This window comes from Cyprinodon variegatus, unplaced genomic scaffold, assembly GCF_000732505.1.
Source record: "Cyprinodon variegatus isolate N-32 unplaced genomic scaffold, C_variegatus-1.0 Scaffold510, whole genome shotgun sequence".
Classification (NCBI taxonomy): Eukaryota; Metazoa; Chordata; class Actinopteri; order Cyprinodontiformes; family Cyprinodontidae; genus Cyprinodon; species Cyprinodon variegatus.
In genome coordinates this window covers 177,388-196,589 of record NW_015150963.1, presented here as the reverse complement: position 1 = coordinate 196,589, position 19,202 = coordinate 177,388, and the positions used below count along the sequence as shown (strand labels likewise).

At 39.9% G+C, this 19,202-nt stretch overlaps 1 protein-coding gene across 5 annotated transcripts in view; it reads left to right on the top strand.

Moving 5' to 3' along the window:
* Positions 1-18,136, top strand: part of sptbn4 (spectrin beta, non-erythrocytic 4) — a 107,126-nt gene extending 88,990 nt beyond the window's left edge. For 2 of the 5 annotated variants that reach the window (XM_015390756.1, XM_015390758.1), the window contains 9 exons: positions 1,267-1,405; positions 2,820-2,904; positions 2,997-3,193; positions 5,659-6,647; positions 6,739-6,799; positions 9,156-9,412; positions 13,525-13,695; positions 16,491-16,533; positions 16,615-18,136. In XM_015390756.1, coding sequence (XP_015246242.1) covers positions 1,267-1,405; positions 2,820-2,904; positions 2,997-3,193; positions 5,659-6,647; positions 6,739-6,799; positions 9,156-9,412; positions 13,525-13,695; positions 16,491-16,533; positions 16,615-16,932 — 2,260 coding nt within the window. In that variant the 3' untranslated portion in view covers positions 16,933-18,136. Of the gene's footprint in view, positions 1-1,266; positions 1,406-2,819; positions 2,905-2,996; positions 3,194-5,658; positions 6,648-6,738; positions 6,800-9,155; positions 13,152-13,287; positions 13,352-13,524; positions 13,696-16,490; positions 16,534-16,614 lie in introns of those variants that run through there. The other 3 variants (XM_015390757.1, XR_001481701.1, XR_001481700.1) reach the window with 3 other exon arrangements.
* Positions 18,137-19,202: the final 1,066 nt, after the last annotated feature.

The following is a 19,202-nucleotide window of genomic DNA, read 5'->3' as shown; positions in this document are numbered from 1 at the left end:
ATGAGAATAAAGTCGTAACATTACGAGAATAACGTAACATTACGAGAATAAAGTCGTAATAATATGAGAATAAAGTCGTAACCTTACGAGAATAACGTAACATTACGAGAATAAAGTCGTAATAATATGAGAATAAAGTTGTAAAATAACGAGAATGAAGTCCTCATACCACAACCTGTTTCAGAAAGAAAGCTTCGAACTCCGACCACCCTATAACGGTTGACCAGCACCACCAATCAGCAACCTGAGTCCACTTTGACATCCTGCCCAATTTGATGCTGGTGTTAAAAGATTTCCTGATTTGTCAAGCCAATGCCAAAGTATATCTTCACACGATGCTCAACATTCCTCATTTTAGGGAAGAAGTGCTTCTTGTAAGAGTCGTCATAAAATATAACTTTATTCTCGTAATATTACGACTTTATTCTCTTAATGTTACGACTTTTTTCTCATAATGTTATGAGTTTATTTTCATAACTGAATGACTTTATTCTTGTAATGTTATTACTTTATTTTTGTAATTTTACGACTTTATTGTCTAAATAAATAAATCTCTAGCCTGGCCCTAATACTCCCTCGTAAGAAAGCAAAGCTGGTGAGTGGGACAAATACGTATGTTGTTGTGAACCTGCAGGACTCTTAGCTTTGGGGCTAGAGTGTTAAGCAGTTCTAGTTAGCTGATTTGCTCAAGTGTGGATAACTGGTATTTAAGGTTTAAAATTTGTTTGCCTTCTGAAGTTTCTGCTGCAGGGAGCGGTGTTGTTCCTTACCAAGATAAGGGAAGATTTTTGGTTGAGATTTTGTTAGAAATATACTATAAAATGAATTAAAGTGATTCTCATTTGTCATCTGGTATGAAGGTAAGATTCTCTATAAATAGTTGGTCCTTCCAACAACAACATCTTAATCAAGTGTTTCTTGCGTCAATTTCAAACCTAAAAATAAGGAGTGGAACTATTTCTGCAATGTGTTTACTTCCTGATTTAGAAACCAATCATATTAGAAGCAGAATCATGGCAGCCAATAGGATTGGCTGAATGGTCTTCTCTCATCAGTTTGAATTTAGTTGTGTTTGTCCTCGTCTCTTTTTAATTTTACTACCTGAATTGAGGAAGTCTGCTTTTGTTTGTTAAAGTCTGGTTTTCTGCTAGTTTGACAAAAAACAACCCTTAAAAACAAATCACATTATTTGTTCTGAAGAGCTTGCATATTAGTAGAAGGTTTTTCCATGGTTTAGAGTAACATGATTCTTTGTGATTCCTGCAGGGATGTGTCATCGGTGGAGGTGCTGATGAATTATCACCAAAGCCTTAAGAGCGAAGTGGAGGCCCGCAGCCAGAGCACCCTGGAGTGTATCGAAATGGGAAAAATGCTGCTGGCTGCTAGAAACCCTGCTGCCGAGGAGGTGAGATGATGTCTGGTATAACAGGCAGGCATCATTATCAGGGGTTGTGTTAACCAAAATATTGATGATATTTGTTTTTTTGTTTTTTTTAAAGATAAAGGAAAAAACTAAAAGCCATCTGTCATTGTGACACAGCAATTCACATCATCACCACTAGGAGGTGTTTAGTTTAGATATTTTAGTAACTGTCATTATAAAAAAGAGGTGATTTGTAAAAATATATCATGTGTAGTGCCACCTCTGATCAGTATGGACCAATCGATTAATGCACTACTGTAAAACACAATGGGGAAATTTGTATGTCTGTCAAGGCTCAGTGTAAAGTTGAACAAAATGTTGAAAATAGCATAAGTTAGAAAAAAGACATATACAGAATAGCAGGTAACCTCAAGAAAAGTGCATAACACGTTTCTATAATTATTCATTAAGACACCAACAGACTTATTACAAGGATGTAAAAAAAAACTCAACAGCTGCTGGAAGGATCTGTAATTATGCTCCTTTTTTCGCTCAGGATGCAGCTACTGTGGGAACTTTCAAATCAGATGTTTGATATTTGGTCAAGATTATCATTATGAGGCTTATTTCAGACTTTGTTCTGTCACAAAATAAGACATTTTTATGAAAAAGGCTTTTTTAACATAATTTTTAACATGATTTCACTAACTTCTTTGTTAGTATAATTTCAGTTGATAAAACAAAGTGCACAAAAAACAAAACAAAAAACACATGGAAATTATTCCCACATTAACAAAACTCTTTACTGGATTTCTATTGAAAATTTTCCTGAATACTTTCATTTGTGAACTTTTTTCAGCTTTTTCTTTTTAATAAAAAGCTTTAAATTACTGTATATACCAAATAAACCAGATCTCTACATATAGAGTAGGTAAAAAAAAAAAAGAAAAAAAGGAAAATTAACAGTTTTATACTGTCTGAAATTAAAGGAAATTTAACTTTTCATTTTTAGCCATCAAGGATGATAAAACTTATTTTATCCCTGCTTTTCACCCATAGACCCAAAACATGCTGTACTTTAGTGCAAATACCTTTTTGGCTCTTGTGAGCCAGATAAACTGCTGTGATGGGTTGGATTTTGCCCGTGGGTTTTGAGTTCGACACATAGTTTTAACTAATAAAGGTCCAGATAGTGGTTCTAAATTCTCCTCCGGATATCTTTCCAGATTTCTTTTGATTTTCACCTGAAATTATAGGATATATAAACTTTTGTATTTGAAGATTATAAATTTGGATTCAATGCTAGTAATCTAAGCTGACCTCAAACAGGAAAAGTGGTGGAAAAAAGTGATGTCTGTTAGAATCCCAATGGTCTGTTTCTAGATTTTCCCTTCATTCATTTGACGGTTACAACCTGTGATGTTCTAATTATGAAGTTGCTGGTTTTTAATCTCAGATCAAAGAAAAGCTGGAAAAGGTGATTTCCAAGCAGCGGGAGCTTTTGGAGAAGTGGGACAAGCACTGGGAGGTTCTACAGCAATGTGAGTGCACACAAATCTTTGGTGGGTAAATGGAGAAATGACCATGTTCTTTTTCGTAAATATTGATCCTGTTTTTTCTATTCTCCCGTTAGTGTTGGAGGTCCATCAGTTTGCCCAGGAGGCGATGGTGGCGGAGGCCTGGCTGACCGCTCAGGAGCCGCTGATCAATAGCAAGGAGCTGGGAGGGAGCGTGGACGAGGTGGAGCAGCTCATACGTCGACATGAAGCCTTTAGGAAAGCAGCCGCCACCTGGGAGGAGAGATTCAGCTCCCTGCGACGCCTCACTACGGTAATATCTGTTATCGACACCATGTTGTTCCAAACTACTTAGACCATTTGGCAGGAGCTGATGCAAACAGGAGAGAAGACGTCCAGAGGAAGGTGACCGCAGGTTTTATGTTGTAGGAGTCATTTATTACCTTTTAATGTGGCCAATAACCAGCACAAATCAACTAAAGAAAGAAGCAAATAAGCTAGCAGTAAAACCTTGAAACTAAATATAATAAACTGGCTGCACACTTAAAGAAATGCTTAGCTGAACAGCTTCTTATTTGATTTTTGCATTAAGTCCTCTAGATTTCACACCTGTTACCAAATATATTGTATCTAAGAAGCCTGAAATAAAGCCCTCTAATAGGGGTTTCCTCATATTTCCTACTCAAACGCTTTGCAGTGAATTTACAAAAGATTAAAAAATCTGCAAACGTTTCAGTCACGATTTGGTCCTTATATACTGTCAGGAAACAGAGAGCAGCAGAGATTCTGAGTGGGTCAGAGGAATTACCAAAAGGCAGTGATCATATTCTACTAATGAAAAACATTCCTGTGTTCTTCTAAATGTCTCAATCTGTGCAGGAAAGAAGACTTTTCTTCTAAACATCTAAGTCTGACTAACATTTAACCACTTGGAGCGTCCTGGTGGACCCCTTTAACAGAGGTGTAATGGAAGTTTTGCTCTCCTAGCAGCCTTCCACCTGTAACCCACTCATCAGCCTCTGGTTTCCCCCCATATTCTTTTCAATCAGTAACAAAAACCAGTGTAGAGAAGCTACTCAAACTGGAAACTTATTGATCTGCTATTGACTCGATGCTTTCAGAAAATGCTTTGAAAAGCTACTAACTAAAAATTACTCTATTAATTATATTTCCCAACTGGTATGCTGTCCCAGGTCTTGAAATCTGCTCAAAGGACCATTTCAGCAAAAGCCATAATGCTCAACTTGTGAAAGTAAAAATGTTGGGCCTCCAAGAAAACAACTCTTAGTTGCTATGCAAAAAAATAAAATAAAATACTACAGACCTTTCTCCATTTTTGCCCTTTTCACAAAATTTTGAGGAAGCCTTGTTCATTATGTCTACTAATAGTTGCATCTCTGCTGCTCTTAACGTACTCAATGTAGAGATGGCTTTTATCGATTGATTAAAAATTGACTGTTTTGAAGATTCATTTATAGGAAAATGTTCCAAGCTCTAAATCAATGATAATTTCTGCCACTTCCAACAAAGAGAAGCTACAAGTTGGGTGGATTTATGGATGTGATAAAGGTTTTTAACCATGGAACACTGAATATTTCAAAATATGTATGGGTCATAAAGCAGTGTCTGGATTGTCTACACCAGAGGTCGCGGATTATTGAACCGCGGTCCAGATCCGGACCATCCTGCTGGCTAATCTATACGAAACCTGATTTAAAACATTTATAAATTACCGCATGTTGTCAGACGACCGTGTCTTACTTCACTTGCGCCGCTTCTCCTGTTAATACGGTAAAGCCATCCGAAGCGTCCAGCACCAGGCTCTACGTGATACAAATTAGCCAATGAGCTGCTGTCAGTCTGGGTTGCTGCTGCTGCTACTTTTAGACACAGCAGGCAAACCTGTGGCAAGCCGGGCAATTGGAAAGAAGGAGAAGATGATGAGAAAAAGAAAGAGGAAGGGTGGACTACTGGAAGAACTGCAGTGAGCTAGTGAGAGAAAAGTGAAATGGTGCTCAAAGATGACCCTGCACATTTTGAGTATGTTTGGCTCAACCTGCTGCTGTGAAGCAGGATTCTCCACCATGAACAGAAATAAATATGGATCCAGGCTCACGAATAAACACCTTGATATGTGCTTTAGAATGGCTTTGTCTCCATTTAAACCCAGGTTTAAAGCCTTGCAGGGCAGCATAGAGTCCACTGCTCTCATTAAGCCATTAAAAAAAAACAAAAAACTAACGGTTGGTTCAGATGTTTTATAAAATATGTGAATTAAGAAATTGTCTATATACCAAACTGAACGATTGTTCTTCTATACTTCAAAAAACACTTTAGATTTTTTTTTTTAGATTTTCTTATTTAAGAATTCAATGTATAACATGGAGGCATAAAAACCTCATTGTATTTCAGTGTTAAATTTTGTTTCAAGTAACAGATTGTAATTAAAAATGTCTCCGGACCTTTACTGGTTGATGATTATCTTTATTCAGACCCCACTCATGTTTAATTGGTTCCCCCTGGTCTATGGAGTGGGGGTGTAGGGTCTCCTCTCTGATCCCTTACCTAAACCATAGATGTTCCTCAAGGAAGCAAATTATACTAGTTTTCAATATTAATGACAATTGTTTCCATGTACTCTTTTATGCTGATGACACTAATTTCTACTCTGAACATTATATACTGCATTTTTAATGTTAAATTGTAAATAACTTTATGATTTACATAAATTATGTTTACTTACTTACTTACTAAAAATATTTATTTTCCCTCTTGCAGGTGGAAAAGCTGAAAGCAGAACAGAGCAAATTGCCCCCAACACCCCTTCTGGGGCGTAAAGTCTTCCTGGACCCACAAGATGCATCATCTGTTCCAACAACCCTCCCCCGCCTTCCAGTCTCCCCCGTCATGAGACAGACCATCTATGAGCAGAATGAGGCCAGCTCTCCTCCATCTCCTTCGCCTGCCACCCCAACGCCCTCCCCATCAGCTGCGGCTCGCCGGCTGGGGTCCACGGTCGCCAACTACACCCCCGTGATGAACGGATCCAGCTACAGACACACCCTGGAGGCGCGGCACGGTGGAGTGGTGGGTGTGGCAGCTGGACTAGGTCAGCCAGCTCCCTCGTCGATTGCATCTGTTGCCACGGCGGCAATGTTGGTGTCGGCAAATCAGATGCGAGAAAGTACCAGCACTGCAAAAGATCAGGCCACCAAAACCATGAGTTACTTACAGCCGGGGCAGGCGGGAAAGGAGCTTGAGGTGAAATCCTTGCCGTATCTACGGCAACCCAAAATCAAACACTTGGACGATGCTGTGACGCCTTTGATTGTGGCTAGCCGACTGGAGAGAGGCAGAGAGAGGGGTAGAGAACGGGAAAGAGGGGGGGGAATGGCAACAGAGCGAGCAGAGGTGGCGGTGATGGCTGAGGTGGTGCTCCAGGAGCCGGGTCGAGAGCGTCTGCACAGCGAGCCCACCCGGGGGCCACGGGGATCCAGGACCGACCCCCTGGGTCACGCAGAACCCCAGGTCCAGACGTATCAGCGGCAGCTCTCCAGTGAGCAGCTGATCCAGGCACGCAGAGATGAGCTACCTCAGGAGGTGTGGAGAGAACAAGCAGAGAGGAGGCGGACGCTGGAGAGGCAAACCTCCAGTGAGCAGGAGGGCCATGACGGCCGGCGGAGAGAAAGGGACCGGCACCGAGGGGAGAGACAGGAGTCCAGTGACGACATGGGCAGAGAACAATCAGACAGGCGCTCTACAGGAGGGTGAGGCTTATCTTTTCAGTTATGCATCAAAGTGTGTGACTTGTTGAGAAAAAAAAGTTTGATCTATTATCATAACTTTTGTTTTCTATAGAGAGAAGAGAACCACCATGGCAGAGATAGTAGAGCAGCTTCAAGAAAGAGAAGCAGCACAGGTGTGGACTTAAAGCGCAGCTGTGTTTGTTTGTTGTCGTTGTTGTTTGGCTGCCTTCTTCTGGTTCTTTAATACTTCATAGATAAGTCCTCCAACCTTTTCAGGCATACTAACTAGAGCGGAGGTCTTCAACAGGGGGTCCGCGACCCTTAGGGGGTCCACAGAGGTACTGCATGGGGTTCGCTAAAGTTTTGGTTGAAACAACTTTTTTTTATATTCCCCCTGCAATTTTTTTCCCACTAATTGAACTGTCTTTAAATCCACATTAGCATGAATTCAACACACTGTAGTAAACAGATAAATGGAGGCAGAAGATGTCTTTCAATCATCAATGCACACATTCAGTGACACACAGGAGATCTTTCAAGCTGGGCACCGTTTTGAGGGCCTTTTCTATAGGACCAGTTTGATATAACACAATTTCATACAATATATATAATTAGGGGGTCCCTGCTTCATCTTGCCATCAGTTTGGGGGTCCTTGGCCTGGTAGAGATTGACCGACATCAGTCTAGCTGATTCCCAATATGTGCTGTCGATTTCTTTAGGCTGACATTCCTGTTTGTTCCTCCATCACTTTTTTATTTTCATTCGATTTACGTTTTTTTTTCCAAACCCCCTATTTTTTACCCTCCCAAAAAAATCCCCCGCACTTGCCTCATGCCGGAAATCTGCCACTACGGCGGTTAACTTTTTTTTTCACTTCCAAAGAACAGATGATCTCATTCCTTTTTTGAGAACAAATGTCTCACTCACCTGTAGTTACGATGTCTTTTGCTGTTTCGTGTGACGCTGTCACTTGCCAAACTGCAACCTGAGAGTAAAACAGCAGCTACAGGAACTCCGGGGAGCCAAAATGCTCCGTTATTAAAAAGAAAAATCAATTAGATTTTTTTAAATCTTCTGCAACAAAAAGTTTACACAGGCCTACTATGACAACAAATTTTACAAAATATGGAAGAGGATTAGGGCCACAGATACATATTACATACTTTACATATTATTGTGTATAATATGAGAAAAAAGTCAGGATTCTGACTTTAATCTCAGAATTCTGACTTTTTTCTGAGAAATCTGACTAAATTCTGACAGCTAACAAGTATGTTAGCATCACTTTTTTTTTTTTCAGTGGCCCTAATCGTCTTCCATACAAGTCACAATTTAAACTAAAAGAAAAATTTATTAACAAGTTAAAGGAAAAAGCAACAATGGATAAGAAATAAAGTGGCCGAAAATGCATGTGCTTTGTGTGATCGCAAAGCATGGCTGCTGAATGCATTAATGAGACAAATGCCTGCAAATATCTGCCAAGCAGATACAAGAAAAAACATTAATATCAGCCCAAAATATCAGCAGGTGTATTGGTCTCTCTGATATTAACAGCTAGCCATTTTTGGAAAGTTTAAATCTAGAATTTTCTACACAAAACGTCATTTCTGATCACAATGGTTCTTTAAAACTCCTTTATAGTCATAATTCATTATGACTATAAAGGAGTTTTACTTTATAGTCAGTTTTACTTAAGTATTGTAATGTATTGTAAAGGAAAGATCTGTTGTTGTTTTTTTTATAACAAAAAAAAGTTAGAACTGTAAATTTACAGTCATATGTTTATATTACTGTTTTTTCATATCTTTTTTTTCAAGGCTACACTTTTAAAAAGATGAAATTGTCCAGAGAGCTGTTCCAAACGAAATTTCTTTTTGTTTTACACTTGTGTAAACACATTTGTGTAAACAAAATGACAAATAAAATTTGTCTAAGTCTAATTTTTAATATGTTTAATCCATTTAATCTAATGCAGTTTGTTTTTATTTTATTTCTCTGTCACATAACCCTGCAGGGGTTATGTGACAGGGGTTATGTTTACATCCATTTGACCAAAAAAATGTACAGTATGTTATAAAAACTGATAATTTTTCAATTTAGGCAGACTTTAGAAAAAAAGTATATTTTACGTCTATATTAATAACAGAGAAATCGGAATCTAGCTTTACAAAAATCTGTGATTGAAAATTAGCCACAAAAGCTGCAATCTGTGCATCTCTAACAACTTTGGCTAATCTGTTTCACCTATTACCTCAAGAATATTTCAACTGCTTCCCTTTTTAGCATTTAGACTATAAGTTTAAGGTTTATTTTTTTTGTAAAGCTTTATTCCAAATTCCAACAGCAGAGGAGACTGTCAAAAGAAAAACCTTCATAAAGCATCAAGAGATCAGGACCTTTTTTTGACATCAGACAACATCTACTTTCATGCATGAATCTTAAGCCACTGGGAATTTTTTACAGTAGTTTCAAATAGTTGCATTAAAATCGACCAAATTCAACAAACAGCCCACCTTCGTTTCTCTCAGGCTCGTGGCGAGGTTCCCCGCCTGCCCAACGGTATACCAGAAAAGTCTTCCCGTCTTGACCGGCCCAGAGCCAGGGACAGACCCAAACCAAGACGAAGGCCTCGTCCCAAAGAGCCAGGAGAGACAACGCGGAGGTCCAGATCTGCTCCAGCTCAGAGCAGCCAGACGGCCCCCCAACCACCAACCCATACAGCACACCATGAGGGCTTCCTTTTCCGCAAGCTGGACATCGAGAGCATGAAGAAAAGCACCAATAGGTGGGTCTTCAGAGTCATAAACAAGAGTAACTAGTGGAGGTTTCATAGACAGTGGATGCACCCTGGTGTCATGAGGATCCAAATTAAGGAATTCTGATGACTAAATTATGAAGTAATTTCATAAAAAGTTTCCTCATTCATTTTTTTAACCATCTGGTTGACAATCAGAAATATTGTTACTATATTCTTGAATACATCCCTGTTGTGTTTATTGAATGATCAATGGCAACCGGGCGCAAGTTAAGCATGCAGAGTTACGACTGCAACTGCATCTGATTTGTTTGGACGATGCATGACGGACACTGACTCAGCTGACATGTGGTCCTTACAGGCTGCAAGCAAATCAAGCACGCTGTAGTGCTGGTCAGTTGATGATATTAGCTTTTTACTGTAACCCTAACCGGCTTTCTCTTCTCCACTACAACCAGGCTTCAAACTGGTTTAGTAGATCCATGATAAAGTAGATATGCAAGGTTTTTAATCTGTCTTTCAGTGTTTCTGCCTTTCAGTCCTAAATATGCAACTACAGCACCCTCAAAACATATCTTAGCCATGATTAAGAAAAATGTGCAAAAACTATTAAAATAGTCAAATCTCTCATAAGACATTGTGAGAATAATCAGCCCACAGCATCACAGATCCTTCACCATGGCGAACAGCAGGCATAAGTTGATTTTTTAGAAAGTCCTCCTTTGTTTGACATCACATCCAGAAGCCCTGTCTGTTGCAAAAAAGCATTAGCTCAGTCTCATATTAACAAAATACACAATTCAAGTTAAATTTCCAATATTAAACCTCACATGTTAGTGTTCATAAAATTAGGGCATAAAATGCTTCTTGTTTACTTTGCTTCCCTCCCAAATAAACAGTTGTTATTTTGATGGTGTCCAACAGTTTTGAATCAAACTTAACAAACCAAAGATACCACTGGTGACTGTAGTTCTCTAACCCCTCTTACCATCCTCCTCTCTCTGCATGAAAGCATCATGGACATGCAGTAGGCTCTCACCCAACCTTGTTTGGGGCATTTCTAATTGTTAGAAATATCTAAATTATGTCCGACATGTAAACATATTTTGCAAATAGGTTATTTCTTTTGCAGTTGTTTTCTGGCCTATGAACATTAATATCCACCTGTCTACTCTAATTAAACAATATTTTTTATTGTTTTATCCAGTTTGATGGGTGGATTTTTAAAATAAAAACTCCTTTTGTCTCAATTTACTAAAAATAAAACAACTAAAAGTTTGAAGCACTCAGATGAGCAATAATAAATTATATGAAAAAAACATTATTTTTTTTTACCCTTATTTTAAATAAATTGTTTGGAGGATCAATAATTATTAAATTGGTGAGTGTATAAGAAAAATAAATACATATTATATCTGAACATTAGATTTTATGCTCTGCTCTACCTTCTTTATTTCTTCAGTACGAAAATTTACTGCTCACCAGGCGTAGTAATATTTGCCAAGGGTGCTGTAGTTTTTGTCTTGTATATTTTTCTACAAGTATGTTAATATTTAATACATCTTCTTTTTATGTACAAAATGTGAGGACAACAGTTACATGAATTAACAAGAGCCTGAAAAAGCCCCACAGCACGATAAACCGCCCTTGCATGATGCTTACTCTGCTTCCTGAATCAAAAGCACAGCTGAGGCGGGTGGTTTACTCACAGACTAACTGGCTGGATGAAGAATGCTGTGAGAGTGGATCGATCTGCTGGCCATGCACACAAACCCCCACACACACACACATTTACACCTCCTGACCATCCACAGGCGACCTCCCTCCTTCCTCCATAGGGACACCAGGGACAATGCCTTTCTTTTTCTCTCTCTCTCCACTGCCCCCTCCCCCCGGTGGCTGACCTGATCACGCACAGCCAAAAGCTCATCCAGTTCCAGCAGTGGATGAGACCCACTCATGCGCCCACTCAAGGCAGTGGATGAATGTGATCATATGTACATGCCCTGTAATGTACATAGTAAGGTAAAGCAAAACTGTGAACGGCTTGAATCCAGTGTGAAGCTGCTAACGGCTCCTCGTGGGGCTCATTGAAGCCACCCACCGTCAAGGCGAGCATTGAGATTCAACCCGTCACTGTTACATCACCACTCTACAAATTATTATTTTCTTTTTCTGTGCATATTAACATTCTGATGAAACAAACAAAAGATTATTTTTTGGACAAAATGCTTGTAAAATATTTTTTGTGAGAAAAAAGGTAAACATGGCAGGACAGAATAAAGATTTACAATTATTTATCCTCAAGTGTAAAATAGAAAACAAATAAAAGACATTAAAAAAAAGCTCTTTTAGAAAGTAAGTGCACCCTTTTATTTCATAGCTCATACAAATTCCCAGTAACTGCTAAAACTGCAGAGTTCTCGTCAAATTACAACAAACCTGAACTTTGACTAGGCCATTGCAGCACTTTCATTCCTTTTTAGCTGCTCTGTTGTAGAATTGCTGCTGCGTTTCTGGGATCATAAACCTGTTGATGATCCATTTTGGCCCAAGCTTCAAACCCATGTTGTCACATTTGACCTTAGAAAGCTTTGGTAAACAGAAGAACCAATCAGTGATGGCATTGAGCCCAGGTCATAATGCAACAAACCCAAGTTATCAGCTCTTCACAGCTGATAAACATGGTTCCTGTTTGTTGCATCCAAACACCTCTATTTTGGTCCATTCTATTCCATACTGTATGTCCATTGGTTCTATCGGATGCTCCTTTGCATCTCTAATCTTTCCTACTTGTTCTCTTTAAAACAGAGGCTTTCTAGCTCCTAAATAAGCCAGTTTTTGTCTAACTGTTCTGTAATAAGAAGCTATTTGAGGATAATTTTGATGGAACGTTCAGTGATTGTAGCATGATGGAAGTTTATTCCATTTCCCAAATTAATGACCGCTTGTCCAAGGTCATTCCCGATGTCTTTTCATCTCATTTTATTATGGTTATTACACTGATGATCATCAGTTAATCAACTGCATTGAATTAGCAGCACTGGGACGCCTTTTCTTCTGAAGTGCTGTATAAACTGTGAGGGTGTACTTAGTTTTTTAAAGACTTCTTGTCAGTTTTAGCTTTATTTTTCATGATCATCAAATCTTTTATTAATTGCAGCCATACTGTTATAGATATTGGGACCTAGACTGTCACATATGTTGTAGGTTTCTGTCCACTTGATTCTCTGTGACTTATTTTAAGGTCTTTTCTATCAGGATGTTAAGCTGTACACTGAATCTACATCAAATACTGTGCACACGTCTATGGCACTAAAGACTCTGTGGTTTGGTTACAGATTTATAGCGCATAATTATTTCTTTATATGTTTAAAAGAGGGCAGCTTTGGAAATAGTTATTTAATCTTGAACAAAATCCGTGAGGTTCATTGTCACTTGAAATGAATGACTAAAGTTGTGTTTGTTTATCAATTTTCTTCATTTTATCTTGTCAAACAGACCGACTCTGCTTCTGCAGATCTTTATTTATAGATCTGGTTGTTTGGCTTTAATCAGGCGTCTCATTGGTGGAATCAGAGCCAATATCTGACATGCCTGAGACCTTTGCACAGTACTTCCCCCTTTTTACTGATATGCTTCATGCATGTGGTCACTTTAACTGATGTATCGTTGCCTTATTGCAAAAAATGACATTTAACCAAACGCTTCTCCTCTTTTTTGTCTCTTTCACGCTGTGCTTCCGGCTGTCCCTCTGTTCTCCTCTAAGGTAAGTCATACTTAGGCGTCACACAGGAACAGACAAGCCGCACGTAGACACCCCTCCCCAATCCCTCCATCCCGCCATCCCGCCATCCCCACCTCCTCCATCCGTGTTCGTCCGTTCATTTGTGTTTGTTCAGCAGTGTATATCCTCCTCCCTTCTTGGGGCTGGTCCATCCCGCCTACCTACCTGTCTGCTCTGGTCAGGTGAGTCAGGTGTTAGCCTAGCAACAGAGACTCTGCAGCTCTTCCTGACTCCCCCCAATCTCCCCTCCCACCTTCCCCTTCCTCCCCTTTTCCCCTTTCCTCCTCACTTTCCACCTTACCCTCCCCTCCTCCCCCACCAACCCACCCTGCCCCACCCCTTGCCCGCACCACAGCAGGTCTTGGGTCAACCTTTACTGCGTGCTGAACAAAGGGGAGCTGGGTTTCTACAAGGATGCCAAGAACACTACCACGTCCTACAACAACGAGCCCCTGCTCAACCTCTCCCACTGCCACTGCGACGTCACCAACGGCTACAAGAAGAAGAAGAACGTCTTCACTCTGAAGTGAGGGGACGATTTCCTGGTTTCTCTATTATTTTAATGCAGCATTTTTGCGTTGCTCGCCGACTTGAAAATCAGCAAATGAAGCCTAAGGCCTTAATTTTCTAAGATTATTCTGATATATTTACATTCAGGACATCTTGTTTATGCTGATGTTGTTCTTCAACCGCGTTTTCATTGATCTTGCAGCATTTTTAGAGTTATTGGCTGTGTGCGAACGTCTGCCCTAACCCCTAAATCCCTCAGTCACTACGTATATACAGCAGAGACTATATAGTGAACTCAATAAACTGACCGTTCCGACAGTGGAACACTATTTTCACTATTTTCTCTCCCCGTTGGTCACCGTTGACCGGGCACCATCTTTGTCATTTGTCGCCGGTGTCTCTACCCGACAGTGGGCCTCTGTCACAATAAAAACCCCATGATGCTTTGCAAAGGGAGCTCTCTCAAAGCATTCCGGGATATTTGTGCTTGTTTAAGACCATGGATGATCACTACTTTGCATTGTGGGAAATTTCGAGTCCACTACTTTCTCATCCACTAGACGTTCAGACACTCATTTAAAATTGCGCAAACACTATATAGTGCCCTATATAGGGATTAGGGCGGATGTTCGGAAGCAGCCTTTATCTGTTTCTGCCTAAGGTGGTGTCAGTTTTTATTGTGATATTTTCCCTTATGATCTGTTTTATCTAGCTCACTATTAAAAACACCTTGGTACTACATGATGCTACCACTACAGTACTTTACAGTTGAGACCTGTAACCTATTTTTTTCTGCCAAATGTAATTACTTCTATATTAATCTAAGAATTATTACACAAACCGCTGTGTCTATAACTAAATCATTCGTCTAGGTGTGTGGATTTTCAAACTGTAATCTGGCTTTTAATGTTTCTTTTTGACCGGATGGCTTATTCCTTGAGTGGTGTTTTAAACAATATGTGTGCAGGACCAGTTTTAAAGTAGTTATCAGCTTCTTACCAGCTTCAGCCAACAAGCATCTCCTTTAGCTTTGGTTGTGATGGACAAGCTTTTTGTAGATTTATGACCTGCAGCTCTTGATGAAGTCGGTACCTCTTGAGTAGATTTTCTGCTAGGCTTTTCTTCCAAGTATAGTTGGTATTTGTAGATCCACTTTGAAGCTTTTGTGCTAGCTGAGAAGCATTTACATAAAGTGAAAAGCAAAGTGGGGAGAGAATACACCCCTGGGCGGCGCCAGTACAGAAAGTCATTGTGCAGGAGAAGACAGGCACCTTTTTCTGTGAGGGAGTTTATGGTGTTGAGGGCCTAATGGAAGTTCCTAAAGAGGATCATGGTATAGGCCCCTGGGTGCTTGAAGTGGTTAAAAATGAAGTGTAATCCCAGTTTGACCTGTTTGCCCAGTAAGCTAACTGCAGGTGGTCTATAAGGGCATCTGTATCATCCCTAAAAAGCTTCAACTCCTGTAACTGAGAAGATTTCAGGACCACAGACTTCAGGTTAACAGGTCATTTGTCACTGATCTCTGTCATGGTTCATTTCTTGGTAATGCTGGTGAAGAGTTTAAAGCACAAGGGAATCTCAAACATCTCCTTGCTCATTATCTGAGTGGAGATGAGGGCAAGTTGGTGAGCGGAAAATCTCCAGCAAAGGGGGAAATGCCATCAGGTTCTGGAGCTTTTATGGTTGTCTGATGCTGGAAGACCGTATTTACATCTTCCTCAGAAACAGTTAGTTCAAGTAGGGGGTCAGAGATAGGTGGTTACTTGAATCTAGGTTTATACTTGCTGCATTGAACAGGACATGCGAGTGCGCGTCAAAAGTGACGCAGCAGCGCAAACCCAGAGTGCAGACCACGTGTGCTGTCTCAGTGCTAGGTCATGCACCTCCCAATTTCTGTAGATGAAATATACTCGTGCATTGGGTTGCTGCACTGGTCTGTGCCCACTGTTCGCGTTGGCACAGACCATCTAGAAAAAGATGGTAGAATAAAATGGTAGGTTTACCTGCTGCACACAGAGATATCTAATTATAGGGAAGGCAACCTACCTGTGAAGACCAAATGGATCTCTTTTTTAAATAACACTTATAAAAAAATATTCTTTTACCAAATGAAAGCTCAATAAATGACATACTGTGGGTAGTTGTTTCAGCCTTCTTTTTTACTGTAGGTGATGAAAAGAGAAACCTAAATCTTTGTTTGTTACCACTCACATGGCTGATAAACTCACCCCTGAAACTATGCCAGTACTTTGTGTATGCTGTTATCAGTCACTGAATACGCAATAACAACACAGCCATTAACAAGGCTGTGCCACCTGAACCTTCTGGGCTGTTGGCAGTACAGGCAAACATGGGTCAACACCAAGTTACAAAAATTGAGAGGTGTGTGACCTAGCGCCACGGCTCCACACGCGGTCTGCAATCGGGACGAGGGTGACATGATGCCCTCACTTTTGACACGCAAACTGTCGCTTTCAATGCAGCAAGTATACACCAAGCATTAGGGGGAGCATTTGTGTCAGTGAGATGTGGACAAGAGAAGATTTAAAGGGTTTAAAGCTGCAGTTAAGGCTGTTTGAACAAGGTATCTAGTAAAAAGTAACTCAGTTACTGCTCAAAGTAACTAAAGAAATCTTTAGAAACACTCAGATTTATTGATACTATGTCTTATCTACTAGTCTTTCAGTCTAAAACATGTCCTGTTTCAATAAAAAAGGGTTTCTTCAAAACCAGCCATCAGTCTGGTTGTTTGGAAGAAAAGGTTTTAGTCTTCATCGTTGTAAAATTGAAGCTCTCTTTCTCTCCTAACAGAACGAAGGATGGCAGTGAATTTTTGTTTCATGCAAAGGATGAGGTGAGACTTTTTGTTCAGTGTTCCCTGTATTCCCATATTTGAATCCAAACAGCTGACTTCGGCCATTTTCTTTCTCATTAGGAGGACCTCAAAGCATGGGTGAACAACATCACCGCCAGTATTTCAGAGCACGAGGAGATTGCCAAATGGGGTCAGCCCCAACCAACTACCTCATCCACAGACGAAGGGACACGGCGAGACGGCAGCAAAGTGGACAACAGGTCGGATAGAGGCGGCGAGCGCTCCGATCGTGGAGACCGGATAGAGCGGGCGGACAAGGAAAAGGAAAGGGAAAAGGAGAAAGAGAAGGAGAGGGAGAGAGGAGAGCGGTCGGAGAAATCAGAACGGGCGGGAAAGTCGGACGGAAAACGCTCCGAGAAGTCAAGCAAGAAGAAATGAACAAAGCAGCAGATCTTTTGGGATTAAAACCTATGAACCCTGAATGGTCAGGAGGCGGGGCCACAGACAGCAGGTGGAGGCCCCTCCTCTTCACTCCGACACTCTCCGCTGTGTTTGGATGGAGAGCTAAGACTGACCCCGGCTCACTTAGATGACGGACAGGAAGGATTTCACTTGGGAGCAGGAGAGGTCTCCCCCCTCCCCACACGAATCTCTTCTGGACCAGGCACGGTCACTGACGCCCCCGGTGGCTGTCACAGAGAACTGCAAATGGCTGAATTTTTCTAATATAAAGGATACACAAGCATCACTTTAATTCAAAGGCTGTTACTGATCGCTGGCAGCGCGGTAAAACGTAGCGCATATTGTTCCATGTTGGTTTTCTTTTGTATGAGATGAGCTGTATCGGTACGTGATTCCTCTGTCTGTCCTATCTACTGTATTATCTGTCTGTCTGTAAGTGGAGAAATGACCCACTATCTCTTATCAATACTCAGAAATCTGGAAAGAAGGAAATTATGCCAAAATGTGGAATTGTTTTACCCTTTTTTTATGCATTTGTTTATTTTTTTGTGAAATTCACTTGTTTTTTTTGTTTTTTTTTTTATTATTACTTAAAGCCCCTTTGATAAAGAAGCACCTGAACTGCTCAGTTGAGATTTTTAAAGTGGCTGATGGCTCAAGAAAAGAAAAGAGCAGAAGAGAAATTAAGGGCAGCACCGTCGTTACTGTTGGCGTATTTGGTTAGGATCACATTAGATATAAAAACTTCAGGTAAAGTTTGGATCCCAGTTCGGTTTATACCACTTATTACAGTTTTTTTTTCAGTTTTTCACTTCCTTCACAAAACACTGCAAATATGATTGTAATCATAAGGGGATAATTCCCCACCTGCTGCTCTGAACCACCAGTCAGAACGTTTCAGTGGGATAAGGTTTGATAATTGTGGTGATAGGATTGAAAGGATTGGTATGAGCAGTCAGTATTAAGATGTAAAAGACATTTATTAAGATGACCAAGACATTTATTTCTACTGATAACATACAGAATAACTTAGTCAGCGAGATGAATTAATTCAAGAGTTCCTCCAATGATGTTAAAGTTAGCATCTAATTCATGTTTCTAATTGGCTTCTGAATAAAGGGCTATTTCTCTAATTATAAGATCTAGAATACTTAATTTAGCTGTAGTTCAAAATGTAAAGTAAGTAGATATCTAACTGCCTTCTATTTACATGGCAAATAAGGCTCTGACATAATTATTTTACTCAGTATTTTAGCACACATAAGCTCATTTCTAACTAAAGCATGACATGGTGCAGAAAAGCCTTTGGTTTAGCCTTTAAACTTAGAGGCACCAAAGTTGCATCAAATAAATAAACTGGCTGATGTGAGCAAACTTTGAATGAGCCATTTAAAAACCTAAAATACGGGGAGGAGACAAAACTTTGCATCGTCCTCTCTGAGCTTATCCCACTAAGATATACTCTTCAGCTCTAAGTTCTGTCCTCACTGGAAAAACGATCTAGTAATAAGTAAAAATTTGTTAAATTAAGTGTATTTACCCTTAATGTGAGTAAGTAAATGAGATATTTTGCCAGTGGCATGAGTATTTTTACTCTTAAAATAAGATATTTAGATAAAATGCACTTGAAATAAGACAATGCAATTGTTTTTTCTTATTTTTAGAGTAAATTGTCTTGTTCCATTGGCAAAATGTCTCTTTTACCTCCTCAATTCAAGAGCAAATGCACTTATTTTAAGAAAAAATGACTTATCTAGATTTCAATTTTTTCCAGTGCTACCCCATATATTCTTATCTAGTGTCAAAAGAAAATGGAGAACTGGTTCATTGTTCTACTTCAGAGCCCTAATAGGGTCAAGCTGTCCTCTTAACTTAAATCACCCCCCATCCCCTTCTGTCCTTGGCATAAAAAAACACCATACTTACAGAGCTTAACTTAAGTAAACCTTCACTATAACAATACATGAAAAGACATATTAAATGTATCCCTTCATTCATTTATTTAGAAACACACGGAGCTAAGTATTATATGTTCTAATTTACAGCCATTGAGACAGATTTTGTTAAAGTACGATCCAAATTTTGAAGCCAGGAGGCAACCCTTATTTCATGAATGTCATGCTGCACTATGCAGACGCTCTGTCTGCTTTGATGAAGATCAACTCGCTTCAACATGCTGAATGCTTCAAAGCAAGGAAAAATGTGGCATGCAACAGGCAATTTGTTTCTCACATGAAGCTGTTCCT